The following is a 13,529-nucleotide window of genomic DNA, read 5'->3' on the forward strand; positions in this document are numbered from 1 at the left end:
GTGACTACTGCTAACGAGTTGTGCATGCCCATCATAAAGCCCGTCTCGTCAAAATTGTACATGTCGTCATCCTGGATCCCATACTTGGCTTTAGTATTCTGTACAAGGCGGAACTAGCCCTGCATAAGCTTAGGATCTTCACAGAGGGCTCTCTTGTAGTCGTACTTTCGATTAAACTTCATCTTAAGCTCTAGGCGACGCTTTATGAATGCTTTAGGCCAGTTAGGGCCAACAGGGTCGCGGTGGCGGGCAGCCAGCAAAGAATCAGCTAGATCTTTGACAGCAGAAAGGCGCAGCGGAAATCCTCTTGCATCAAGATTAAGAATATTCTTGACAATCACCTCCTCTTCTGTTATAAGTAGTTTCATTGAGTTGGGCGAACAATCTTGTTGAGAAGGCTTTCCTGCGAGTCTTCGTCTTAGGGTACGTTTAGGCACGTTGTAGAGAGCTGCAGCGCGTGGAATGTTAATTGTCGCGTTGCATTTAATAGCCTGAATTGCAAGCTGTACTTGAGACTCTTTTGAAGACTTTTTTGAATGAATTTGTTGAGACATCGCGAGTAGTAGTGAAAGTTGATGGGGGCTTGGCATTTTCGGTCACTCGCTATTCTCGGCCACTCGCTATACTTTGACGTTACTATTAAAAGTATATGATGTAGTGGTGTGGTGTGGAACTGCGATGTCTTCTCAGTAGGTGGAACAGAACGGTGGGCTCTTCCCCTTTGCCTTAAATGCTAGAAGAGGGGAGAGAGAGTAAATTATAAAAAGTTATATTTTTAAGTAAGAGATTTTTCTAAGAGATATTATTAATTTCTTTTTTCTATAGTTAGACTTAGCTACTAATTTATCTACTCTTAAGAGAGTGAGTAGTGCGTAGATAGCATAAGGGTCATAGTGACCCTATGCCTTGGCACACTATCTACGCACTACTTACTCTCTTAAGAGAAGATAAATTAGTAGCTAAGTCTAACTATAGAAAAAAGAAATTAATAATATCTCTTAGAAAAATCTCTTACTTAAAAATATAACTTTTTATAATTTACTCTCTCTCCCCTCTTCTAGCATTTAAGGCAAAGGGGAAGAGCCCACCGTTCTGTTCCACCTACTGAGAAGACATCGCAGTTCCACACCACACCTCTACAATAGCACAAAGGTCATAGTGACCCTGTGCCTCGGCACAATAAGTGTTTACTTTTTAATATAGTATTATTAAATATATATAAAAGTAAGCTAGAATTTTTTTACATAAAATAAAAATAGTATTATAGAAGCTATAATTAAAGTATCTTTTTGTAATGGGCGGGCCCAACGGGCCGAGCGTACGACTACATACGCCATCCATAGCCAAAAAGGCAGTAACAAGACTTCAAGCTTCTTGAAGTCCAGGTAGTCGTATAGATATACTCGCTTAGAAGCTAAGCTGTACATACGTAGGCGTAGCCTCTTACACTTTTTACTTTTTTACTTTACTTTAATAATAATCAATTATTGTCACTAATACTTATTTTAACTTACTAATTTAAGTAAAAGCTTTATTAACGTATTCCATCACCGAGCGGGCCACATCACCGAGTGTGCCACTTTTTCTTGGCATCACGAACTTCACGTACGAAAGATAATGCCCCAACAACAGAACGCGATATTAACTCAGCAAGAAGGTAGGCTTACTCTAGCTGTTCAGGCCTATCGTACAGGCCAGTTTAAGAGCATTCGACGCGCTGCAGCAGCCTACAACGTCCATCATCAGCAGATCTCTCGGCGGCTTTAAGGAATCACCTTTTAACCTACAACACAGCCAAATTGCTAGAAGCTAACTAAGTCTGAAGAGCAAACTATCGTACGATATATTCTTAACCTAGACTCGCGAGGATTTGCCCCCCGTCTATGTGAAGTAGCAGATATGGCGGAGAAACTACTACGCGAACGAGATAGCGAGCCTTTAGGCAAATGCTGGGTAGAGCGGTTCGTTACTCGTATAGACGAGCTTAGAACAGCCTTTAGTTAAGCAAAGGATCGTTAGAGAACTTAACAAGAGGATCTAGAGATTATCAACGCGTGGTTCAAGCTCGTACGAGAGACGGTTGAGAAGTATGGAGTTCATTCAGACGACATCCATAACTTTGATGAAACTGGCTTTCAGATGGGCGTAATTGGCTCAATGAAGGTAGTCACAGGCGCAGAGCGTCGTACGAGGCCTACTCTCACGCAGCCAGGCAATCGCGAGTGGGTTACAGTCATCCAGAGCATCTGCGCTGCGGGATACGCTACCCCGCCATTCATTATCTACAAGGGACGCGTCCACATCTCTGCATGGTACGAAGAAGCGGATATACCGTACGACTAGAAGCTTTCAGTATCAGAGAACGGCTGGACGAACAATGAGCTTAGTCTCGCGTGGTTAAAGCACTTTGACGAGCATACAAAGACGCGTCAGGTGGGGTTTTACAGGCTACTCATCCTTAACGGCCATAAGAGCCACCTTAACCAAGAATTTAAGGATTACTGCCTCGTACGAAAGATCCTTACCCTCTATATGCCTGCTCATTCATCGCACATACTTCAGCCACTTAACGTTGTCTGCTTTTCGCCTCTTAAGCAGAAGTACTCTCAACGCGTACGAGACTTAGCACGCCACCATGTCTAGCATATTAATAAGGAGCGCTTCCTTCCAGCCTTTCAAGACGCGTTTTTTAAACGTGTTTACGTCCGATAACTACAAGAAGGCCTTTGAGGCAGCAGGGCTAGTCCCTATCGACGCGCAGAGAGTTATTAATCGCCTTAACGTACGCCTTTATACTCCACCACAAGAAGCTTAGCTAGAAATACCCTAGACGTCAAGAACACTAAGTAATTCGCATGAATTTGGGTTACAATCAAAGCTTGTAAGAGAGTCTTTCGTACGATCGCTAACTACTGCACAAGAAGGCTTTTTAAAGCTTATTAAAGGGGCTGAGGAGATGCTACATAAGAATGTGCTTATAAAGGCCCGCGTAAGAGAGCTTGAAGAGCAATTAGCAGCAGTAACAAAGCGCCGAGGGCGCAAAAGAAAGCGAATTCAGACAGGTGGGACACTAGACTTTGGTGCAGGGGCATCGCAGGTAGCTGAAAGTAGTTCTGCTGGTCGTACGACATCAAAGAAGGCACGTGGTGAGGGTAGTCAAGAAAGGGCCCTACTAGGTCAACGGCACTGTAGAACCTGTGGGAGGACAGGCTATAACTCTCGTACGTGCTAGAAAGATGTAGAAGAAGATTCTCTTTTAGATACAAGTAAGTTGTACGAAGCATCTATAGCTAGTGTAGAGTAATCTAAGTTTTCGTACATGAAGTTCGTGATGCCAAGAAAAAGTGGCACACTCGGTGATGTGGCCCGCTCGGTGATGGAATACGTTAGCTATATTATAACTTTTAAGTAAATATGAATAATAATTTAGATTTTAATTAAGATTAAGTAAACTAAGTTTTTGAAGTAATTATGCCTATTATTAATACTTATATAATTGTAGAATATAAGCTTTGATATATAACTATAGTTATAATAGTATACTAAAAGTAATAAAGTTGTACTTATTATCAAGTATTATAAATTAGAGTTTTAATAGTAGTAAAAGCTTATACTATTATTAACTAGTAAGTTAAAAATAAAGCTAAAAAGGCTAGTAAAGCTACTCTATGGAAGGCTTACTGTATACTATGCCAAGGCACAGGGTCACAATGACCCTTGTGCTATCTACGCACTACTTACTCTCTTAAGAGTAGATCAATTAGTAGCTAGGTCTATAAGAAAAAGGAAAAAATAATATCTTTTAGAAAAATCTCTTATTTAAAGACACAATTCTTTATAATTTACTCTCTCTCCCTTTCTCTATGACCTAAGGCAAAAGGGGAAGAGCCTACTATTCTGTTCTATCTACTAAGAAGACATCGCAGTTCCACACTACACCTCTACAATACTTATTAAGTAAGTAGCTACTTTATAATAAAATAAAATACTATAAATTTTTACTATATAAGTAACCAATACTGTCTTTATAACTTCACTATTTTGATTTATAATATTTTTATATCATTACTAAGATATTAGCTGGTTTAGATAGGCTTATAGCAAAAATTTACGTTGAGCCGGTTATTTGCGTTGAGCTGGCTAGCGCCAACCTCCGGTTGGCGTGTGGAGCGAGTAACCCAATGCCCTAGCTATAACAAAAATATCCCGAACTTATTACGTGTGTCTCACGCAATCGGGCCTACTACGGATCGCGCGAAACAAGCACTACCACCTAAGTCTCGATCTTGCTTAATTCTACTACAGCGGACGCGGATACTCCATAATACCGAACAGGGTGGATCCCTTGCATCGGCAAAATGCAAGCGTTGGGGTTATGACATGCGTACACATGCAGCCCTTGTGATATCAATGCAAACTAATGATCAAGCTAATGATTCATGCTCACTAGTCATCTCCGCATGTCAAAAGACGAGCTATCACGTTTCTGTCTAACACCGAACTACTCAAGCAACTCAATAGACCTTCTAGATAGGGAAGGAATACGTTGGCTATGATGGTGGGGACTTGGCATTCGGCAAGTTTCCTAATGTATTTAGCAAAGCCTCGTCAACGTCTTGGGGTGAATGAATATTGTAAACACTGAATACCCAACGTTTCACTGTGCCTGCTATTGTGCCAAAAACTCCTCTACAACCTTCTGAAAATAAGAAGCATCTGCACACAGCGGGACTGTTTCAGAGCGTTGGCAAATTTGTGTCTCTAAAGCTTGAACCGGCATACCATACACCACAGCCATGGCTACCGACAAGACGATGCCCATAGCCATCATTGGCATGAACATGAAGTTCCCAGGTGACGCAGTATCGTCACAAGCCTTCTGGGAACTAGTAATGAGCGGGAGGAATGTATCTAAAGAGATACCCGCCGACCGGTTCAACATAGATGGCACGGAGTCCCTGTGTACAGAAATAGAAGAACCAAATGCTAACGTTAACCAATAGCTTTCTATCACCCCGACCCAAACCGACTAGACAGCGTAAGTCGGAACAATGATTCTCAGTCTTCAAAACATCCAAGCTGATTTGAGCAGCTACGCATACGCCATGCCCATTTCATGGAAGAAGACCCACGCAGTTTCGACGCCCCCTTCTTCAACATGTCATACGCAGAGGCATCGGTTCTCGATCCGCAACAGCGCGGCCTCCTCGAGGGTGCCTACCGCACATTTGAAAACGCAGGCATTCCAGTGGAAACGCTGCCTCGCTCCCGCACATCTGTCTACTGTGCCTCGTTTTCGCGCGACGGTGAAACAATCACCGGCCGTGACTTCTCTGCTCAGTCCCGCTACCATGCCACAGCCAATGGCTCGTCGATGCTGAGCAACCGCATCAGTCACTTTTTCGACCTCGCCGGCCCTTCGCTGACCGTCGATACAGCCTGCTCATCAGGCTTGTACGCGCTACACCTTGGTGCCCAGAGCATTCTTACAGGCGAGAGCGCCATGTCGCTTGTCTGCGGCGCGAATACATTTATCACGCCTGAGAGCCAGGCGCTCGCACTTAGCAATGGCGGGTTTTTAAGTGTTGATGGTAAGAGCTACAGCTTCGATGCGAAGGCGAATGGGTATGCAAGGGGAGAGGGTTTTGGATTCGTGTTGCTGAAGCCACTGGATGCTGCACTGAAGGATGGGGACGTTGTGAGGGCAGTTATCCGAGCAACAGGTGCAAACCAGGATGGTAGAACACCGAGTATCACACAACCGAGCCAGCAGGCACAGTTTGATTTGCTGCGTGATACATATCGCGTTGCGGGGCTTGATGTGGCCGATACGGATTATGTTGAGGCTCACGGCACTGGAACACCAGTCGGTGACCCAATTGAAGCGGCTGCTATAGGGCAAGCTTTCCGCGAGGGCCGCAAGCCTGACAGGCCGCTTTATGTGGGTTCGGTAAAGGCGAACATAGGTCACTTGGAAGGTGCTTCTGGCATGGTGAGTTTGGCTGCTGGACTGGTGTGCACACACATGTCTCTAACGTGCTTGCTTTAGGCTGGTGTCATCAAAGCTGTTCTGGCGCTAGAGAACGCGGTGATTCCACCGATTGCCATGTTCGAGAAGGCAAATCCTGCTATTGATGTAGAGGGTTTCCAGCTTGCGGTAAGAGTTTCTGCTGTCAACTCAAAGAGATTTTCTTACTGATTTGAAATAGTTTCCCAAGGAAGCGATCCCATGGCCGACAGGAGATATTCGCAGAGCATCTGTCAGCTCCTTTGGATATGGAGGTAGTAACGCCCATGTGATCCTCGACGATGCGTACAACTACCTACGCAGCCATGGATTGAAGGGCTTGCATCAATCCGTTGGTGAGTCCACATATACTAATGGAAACACCAACGGAAATTCCAACGGCCACGCCAATGGAAACTCCAATAGTCATACCAACGGACACACCAATGGTCATTCTAATGGTCATTCTAATGGTCATTCCAACAGTCATACCAACGGGAATAGCAACGGTCACACCAATGGCAACGGTGCTCTTCCATCCGCAACCCCCTACGCCATCATCCCCTTCTCAGCCGCAGACAGCGACGGCACGAAGCGGCAGGCAGAAGCGCTCCAAACTTTCTTCTCTTCACACAAGGCCCGCGACACGGCAAACTTCCTCTCAGACCTAACATACACCCTCTCCTCACATAGATCCTTGCTCAAATTCCGTTCTTTTGCCGTCGTCTCGTCCCTCGCGGATGATCTTACGACCCTCGTCTCACCCAGCACCTTCAGCAGCACCTCGTCGGTCCCCGACCTCTCTTTCGTCTTTACAGGGCAGGGCGCCCAATATGCCCGCATGGCCACTGGCCTCCTGCACTACCCTATCTTCCGCCAAAGTCTCCTCGACTGTGATGCCTATCTCACCACCCTCGGCAGCACCTGGTCTGTGCTAGAAGAGCTTGAGAAGAACAAGGACGCCAGCAAAGTGGACAAGCCAGCGCTATCACAGCCCCTCTGCACCGCTATCCAAATCGCTCTCGTCGATCTGCTGCGCACTTGGGATATTGCTCCCCGCTCCGTGGTTGGGCATTCGTCGGGCGAGGTCGCGGCCGCGTACTGTGCGGGTGGGCTCGATCGCGAGAGTGCGTGGAAGGTAGCGTATTTCCGCGGTGTTGTGGCCGACAAGCTGGTTTCCGACCCAGCGAGAGAAGCGACAACGATGATGTCGGTGGGTTTGGGCAAGGAGGCTGTCCAGGCGTATCTGAAGGCTGAGCCGACAGTGACGGTCGCTTGTGAAAACAGCCCCATCAACGTCACGTTGTCAGGTCCGACAGCGGCGATTGCATGCTTATTTGAGAAGTTGGATGCCGAAGAGGTCTTTGCACGGAAACTGCCTGTGAAAATTGGGTATCACTCCGAGGCGCTGCGGGATGGTGCCGTTGAATATGAGGGTCTGCTGACTGGAATATGCGCGCCGGTGAGAGACAGCAAGGAGCCAAGCACTGTTGCATTCTTCTCCTCAACAGAGGGCGGCTTCATTACACTAGGGAGTCTTGCAAGGCCGAGCTACTGGGTAAAGAACCTGTTGTCCCCAGTCCTCTTCACCGACGCCGTAACAGCGCTAGTCAGTGAGCGGAAGCAAGCCACCAAGTTCCTCATCGAGATAGGCCCGCAGTCTGCTCTTCGACGGCCCGTCAAAGACATCCTCACGCACCTTGGGGAGGGCGAGGATAAATGGTCATACGCTGCTGTGCTGAATCCTCGTCAGCACGACATACGCTCACTGCTCGAAACCATCGGTAGCCTCTGGAGCGGCGGCCTCCCTATCGACCTCAACATACCCAACCAAGCGACTCTCAAGCCCAAAGCCCAGCCGAAACGCTTGACAGATCTCCCGTCCTATTCCTTCTCCCGGGCCAAGCTCTACTGGGACGAGCCACGTCTCAGTGCCCTCTACTCCAAGCGGCCCTTTCGGCGTCACGCCCTCCTCGGCTTACGCGAGAACGACTTCAACACTGCGCAACCAACCTGGCACCACAAAATCCGCCTCGCTGAAGCACCTTGGATTCTTGACCATGCTCTTGAAGGCTCACCGCTCTACCCCGGCACAGGTATGCTGGTGATGGCCATCGAAGCCACACGGCAGCTGATCCCGCCCAACGCAGCGATCAGTGGGTATAAACTCGAAAATGTACGGTTTATGCGCTCGATTCCTGTGAACGAGACGGAAAAAGGCACAGAGGCAAAAATCTATCTCCAGCCGCGCCGGCACACAGCCAAAGACGCTGCGCAGGGCGTTTATGACTGGCGAGTATTTACGCTCGGTGGCGACGAGTGGATTGAGTGTGCGTTTGGAAGCATTCGTGTCGAGCTGGAGGATGGCGACGACTCGCCCCAGACACTTGCGCGCAAAGCCAGGTGGGTGAACGCTGTGAGGGAGGAGCACGCCAATGCTGCAGGACAGTGCACGTTGAGTGTGCAGAGCTCACAGCTGTATGAGAACTTGAGTAAGAAGTCAGGATTTGACTACGGGCCGTATTTCCAAGGCTTGCAGGACATCAAGTACTCTCGCAACGGGTGTGCTTCTGGTACTCTTGCGCTGCGAGACTATGCTAAGAAGATGCCCTACGCCGCAGAAGACCCGTGTGTGATTCACCCTACGACATTCGACTCAGTTTTCCACGTGGGATTTGTCTCGCTGAGCATGGGAGGGTGGGAGGCTATACCAACACTGATGTTCAGCAACCTTAAGGAGCTATGGGTCTCACACAAGCTATTCACTCAGTCTGGTAACCCGCTGCTGCATGTCGCCACAAGGGAGGTGGCGCGCACGTTTAGGGAGTTTGAGTGGGATGCTAGCACCTTGCTTGCCGAGACAGGTGAGCCTGTGATTGTAGCCAAGGGTGAGCGTGGAACTGTCATCGCCGGTGCCGGTAGCAGCGCGCGCGACGACGACGGTGCCAGCCGCTTCTCGTATGGCATTGACTTCAAGCCGGACCTCTCGCTGCTAGGACCAGCCGAGACAGAGACCTATCTAAAAGCGCTCTATGCGCGCGACCCGCAATTCTCGCCGGACCCAAAGGACGCCGAGGCTGTCGACCGCGCGGATGCTATCGCACTGTATTTCATTGAGCAAGCCCTGGATAAGATTGAGAACGGTGAGCCGGTGACGTTCGACAATCATTTGACCAAATACGTGGATTTCTTGCGCAAGGTCCGCGCAAACAGAGAGAAATACACGTTGGCGTCGCGGGGACTTGGCCATTTGAACATTGAAGATGTCTTGCGCGAGGCGGACGGAGAGCCGACGCAGAAGCTTGTGAAGAAAGCCGGCCAGCATCTTTATGGAATCTTGACGGGTACAGATAATGCGTTGCAGATTATCTTTGAGGGCAATCTTGCTAACGGTAAGTCCAACAACTCATGCCAGGTTAGAGAACGAGAAGACTGACATGGTGTAGATTTCTACCACTGCGACTTCTACTCGCGTCATTACCGCAAGGCAGGCGCATATATGAACATCCTAGCACATGGGAATCCTCAGTTGAGAGTTTGCGAGGTTGGCGCAGGAACGGGCAGTGCCACAAGCAAGGTGCTTCCGTTCTTGGTTGACAGTGAAGGTCTTGAGGGTGATCAATTAGTCCGGTACGTTGATTCGAGCAGGTCCCTCCTGTTTTATCCCTCCTCTTGGGAATCAGTCAGGCTCAAGGACTGCCGGCTAACAGACTTTTTCCCAGTTTCGGCGAATATGCCTACACTGACGTGTCAGTTGGCTTCTTCGAAAAAGCGCGCGAGAAATTCACCTTCGCTGAGAAACACATGCGCTTCGCCAAACTCGACCTTGAAGTATGCCCCTCCCTCCAAGGCTTTGAGCTCGGCAGTTACGACGTGATCTTGGCCTGTAATGTAATTCACACCACATCGGATCTCATGAAGTGCCTCCGCGACCTGTACGCTCTCCTGCGCCCTGGTGGCAAGCTCATCATGATGGAGACCACTGTTGACAACATCCGCGACGGCATCATCTTTGGTTTGTTGCCAGGGTGGTGGATGCGCGAGGGGCATTGGTGGGAAGGCGAGGATGTTGATGCTGTTCCTGGGGAGGACGAGGCGCTAGGACCTATTCTCACTGAAGATGGATGGGACGCTGCCTTGAAGACGGCGGGCTTCTCGGGTGTGGATATGATATTCAGGGATAACGAGTACAAACCCCGCCACCGTGTCTCAACGCTCGTCGCAACGAGACCAGAGGAGATTGAGTCCAAAGATGCGAGGGAGAGCTGGGTTATCATCGCGGATCCCGCACAGGCTGCACATGCCGATGCGCTGAAGGCGAAGCTCTCTGCTGTGCCATGGATCGGCGAGACCAAGACGTACACCCTCGACGGTCTGGTTGCTGCTGGGTTGGAGCTGAGCAGCACCAATGTCATCAGCTTACTCGAACTCGACGCCTCCCTCTTCGGTACCATTGCAGACCCGCAATTCGAAGCCCTCAAAAAGATCAGCTTGGACGCTAAGAGGGTTCTCTGGGTCACGCACGGCGGAAGTCCCAGCGCCAGCAACCCTGCCGCCGAGATGGCAGTTGGTTTCTCGAGAAGTATCTGCTCTGAGCGAGGTGACCAGGCTTTCGTTACCCTGAGTCTGGAGACCAACAACCCGGCTGAGGGTGCAAGCCATGTGCTCCGTCTTCTCGAGCATTTCAACAAGGTAGGAGGCAAGAGTGCAGATGCAGAGTCCGAGTATGCAGTGCACAACGGTCTCATCCACATTCCGCGTATCGTGCCGCAAAAGAGCGTCAACCAGACCCTCGCCGCGCGATCAAAACTCCCAGACAAAGTCACTTTCACACTGGGCCAGGCTGCTCCCAAACCACGGATAAACCTGACCATCCAACAACCCGGCTTGCTCGACACCCTATACTATACCGAAATCCCCACGCCCAAACCAGAACTGCAATCTGGCGAAGTCGAGATCGAAGTAGCAGCCGCCTCCCTCAACTTCCGTGACGTAATGATCTCCCTAGGCCAAATTCCCGGTGACGGACTAGGCCTTGAAGGCTCCGGCACCGTCACTCGTGTCGGGCCCGACTGCAAATTCTTGCAACCCGGCGACCGCGTCATGTACTTTATCTTCTCAACGGGTGGCTGCTGCGGCACCTATGTGCGCTGCGACGAGGCGTCAACACGCAAGATCCCGCGCGAGGACATCTCCTTCCTTGACGCAGCTGCTATTCCTGCCGTTTGGGCTACTGTTGTATATGCGTTTGATTATGTGGGCCGGCTCCGCAAGGGCGAAAGTGTTTTGATCCATGCAGGAGCTGGTGCAGTGGGACAAGCTGCCATTCAGCTTGCACAGCTGCGCGAGGCAGAGGTCTTCGTCACTGTAGGGAGCGAATGGAAGCGCGAGTTGGTGAAGGAGCTCTACGGTCTCGCGGACGACCACATCTTCAACAGCAGAGATTCCAGCTTTGTTGGCGATGTTTTCCATGCCACAGCCAACCGCGGCGTCGACGTCGTCCTCAACTCCCTCGGCGGCGAACTCCTACAACATTCATGGCGCTGCACTGCACCCTTTGGCCGCTTCATCGACATTGGCAAAGCTGACATTCTTGCCAACAACACGCTGGAGATGGGCCACTTCCTACGCAACGTAACCTTTGCAGCTGTTGATGTCGCGGGAATGTACGCTGAAAATAAACCGCTGATGCAACTGGTGCTCAACGACGTGTTCAGCCTGTTTGCAGCCAATCCTAGCCTGCATAACCCCAAGCCGCTACATGCGTTTGCTCCGAGTAAAATTGAGGATGCCATGCGCGCTTTACAGGGCGGTAAGATTGCTGGAAAGGCAGTCATTGACTTCCAGACGTCGGGTGATGTGGTGGAGTATCAGCCCGCACAGACGCCGGCCTATGAGTTCAAGGCACAGGCTACCTATGTTATTAGCGGTGGACTAGGAGGTTTGGGGCGTGAGATTATGCGCTGGATGGCATCCCGTGGCGCGCGGCATTTCCTCGTCACCTCGTCGCGAGGCGTAGCCGGGCGCGCCGACGTGATTGCCTTCATCAAAGAGATGGAGGCTCAAGGTGTCGTGATCCACGCGCCGGCGTCAGACATCTCCAACCGCGCTGTCCTCGAGGCCACTCTGGAAGAGGCTAGCAAGACATTACCGCCAATCAAAGGCTGCATCCAGGCGGCGATGGTGCTGTCGGACAACATGCTGTCCAACATGACCGTCTCGCAGTTCCACCATGCGCTAGCGCCCAAGTACCAAGGCTCCTGGAATCTGCACGAGCTCCTGCCGAAGGACATGGACTTTATGGTCTTCCTATCGTCCATGAGTGGCATCATCGGTAACCCCGCCCAAGCCAACTATGCAGCCGGCAATACTTTCGAAGATGCGCTCGCCCGGCACCGCGCCGCCAGTGGGCTCAAGGGCGTCTCATTTGATCTCGGATTGGTCCTGGAGGCCGGTTGGGCGAGTGACAACTTTGAAGACGTGACGAAGAGTTTGCGCGCTGGACTTGGTGGATTAACGCAGAAGCAGCTAATGGCCATTCTGGACGTGTTGTGTGATCCAGCCTATGACTGCGCGGGCGGTGCGGCGCAGGTGGTGAACATCCATGATAAGCCTTCGAAGCTGTATCGCATGTTCCAGGATGGTGTGTTACACTGGGTGGGTAAGCCGCTTTTCAAGAACCTCCTTCGTTTGGGTCAGGTCGAGCTGGTCAACGGCACCGGGGGTGGCAGCGACGGTGAGGCGACGGCGGTTGACTACCTCGCACTCATCAGGGCGGCGGCTGATGCTGAAGAAGCCGGTCAAATTGTCACGCTGGCGTTGCTTGGAAAGTTGAGCAAGTCGCTATCGGTGCCGGCAGAGACGCTCGATGTCGGCAAGCCGGCGTATGTGCTTGGTGTCGACTCGCTCATCGCGGTCGAGCTGCGGTATTGGTTCCTCAAGCAGTTTGGAGTGGAGGTTCCTGTCTTTGTGATTTTGAAGAAGCAGCCGACAGTTGATTTGTGTCGGCATGTGGCGGAACAGGTTATTGCAGCCAAGTAATGTAGTAAAGGCTCAAGAGTCGAGGTACTTTTGTTTGATACCTTGTCCTAGCCGTAAGCGGTTGCTGGAAAAAAGGGATTGCGGCCCTGGATCTCTTGACCGCGGGTTTTCCAATCTGCTCGCTCGTAGCGAGCGCGTTTACATCAGAGAGGAAAAACATTTGAGAATTGATTTAGCGTTCGATCCGCAAACAAAATCATCCCTCTTGGACCCGAATATATTTATTCTCTTGTTTCGTAAACTAGCTTTGGCTGGAGATTGCTGTGGTTTTGAAGAAACAGTTGATTTTCAAGTTTGTTCGGCATATTATGAGCCAAATCGCTGCGGTTGGATGGGGTCAATGGGAGCTGTGATGTGAGTATGGAAGAGATGCCTGTCGATGGGCAGAAGTCAGGTCGCATTGGCAGCGCTCGGGCCGTCATCATACTCTACCGCGACGGCAACGATACTGCTGCAATGGTCATTGAATCTCAATTCAAGT

The 13,529-nt window shown here is 50.2% G+C and overlaps 1 protein-coding gene across 1 annotated transcript; it reads left to right on the forward strand.

The window, feature by feature from the left end:
- Positions 1-4,796: 4,796 nt before the first annotated feature.
- On the forward strand, positions 4,797-13,048 carry SETTUDRAFT_93994 (uncharacterized protein; the record flags this gene model as incomplete). The annotated part of the gene is made up of 8 exons (XM_008030937.1): positions 4,797-4,962; positions 5,004-5,038; positions 5,093-5,992; positions 6,050-6,157; positions 6,210-6,313; positions 6,512-9,399; positions 9,454-9,637; positions 9,730-13,048. 8 exons carry the CDS (start codon positions 4,797-4,799, stop codon positions 13,046-13,048), a joined length of 7,704 nt encoding a protein of 2,567 aa, XP_008029128.1.
- Positions 13,049-13,529: the final 481 nt, after the last annotated feature.

This window comes from Exserohilum turcica (assembly GCF_000359705.1).
Source record: "Exserohilum turcica Et28A unplaced genomic scaffold SETTUscaffold_5, whole genome shotgun sequence".
In the NCBI taxonomy this organism is placed as follows: domain Eukaryota; kingdom Fungi; phylum Ascomycota; class Dothideomycetes; order Pleosporales; family Pleosporaceae; genus Exserohilum; species Exserohilum turcicum.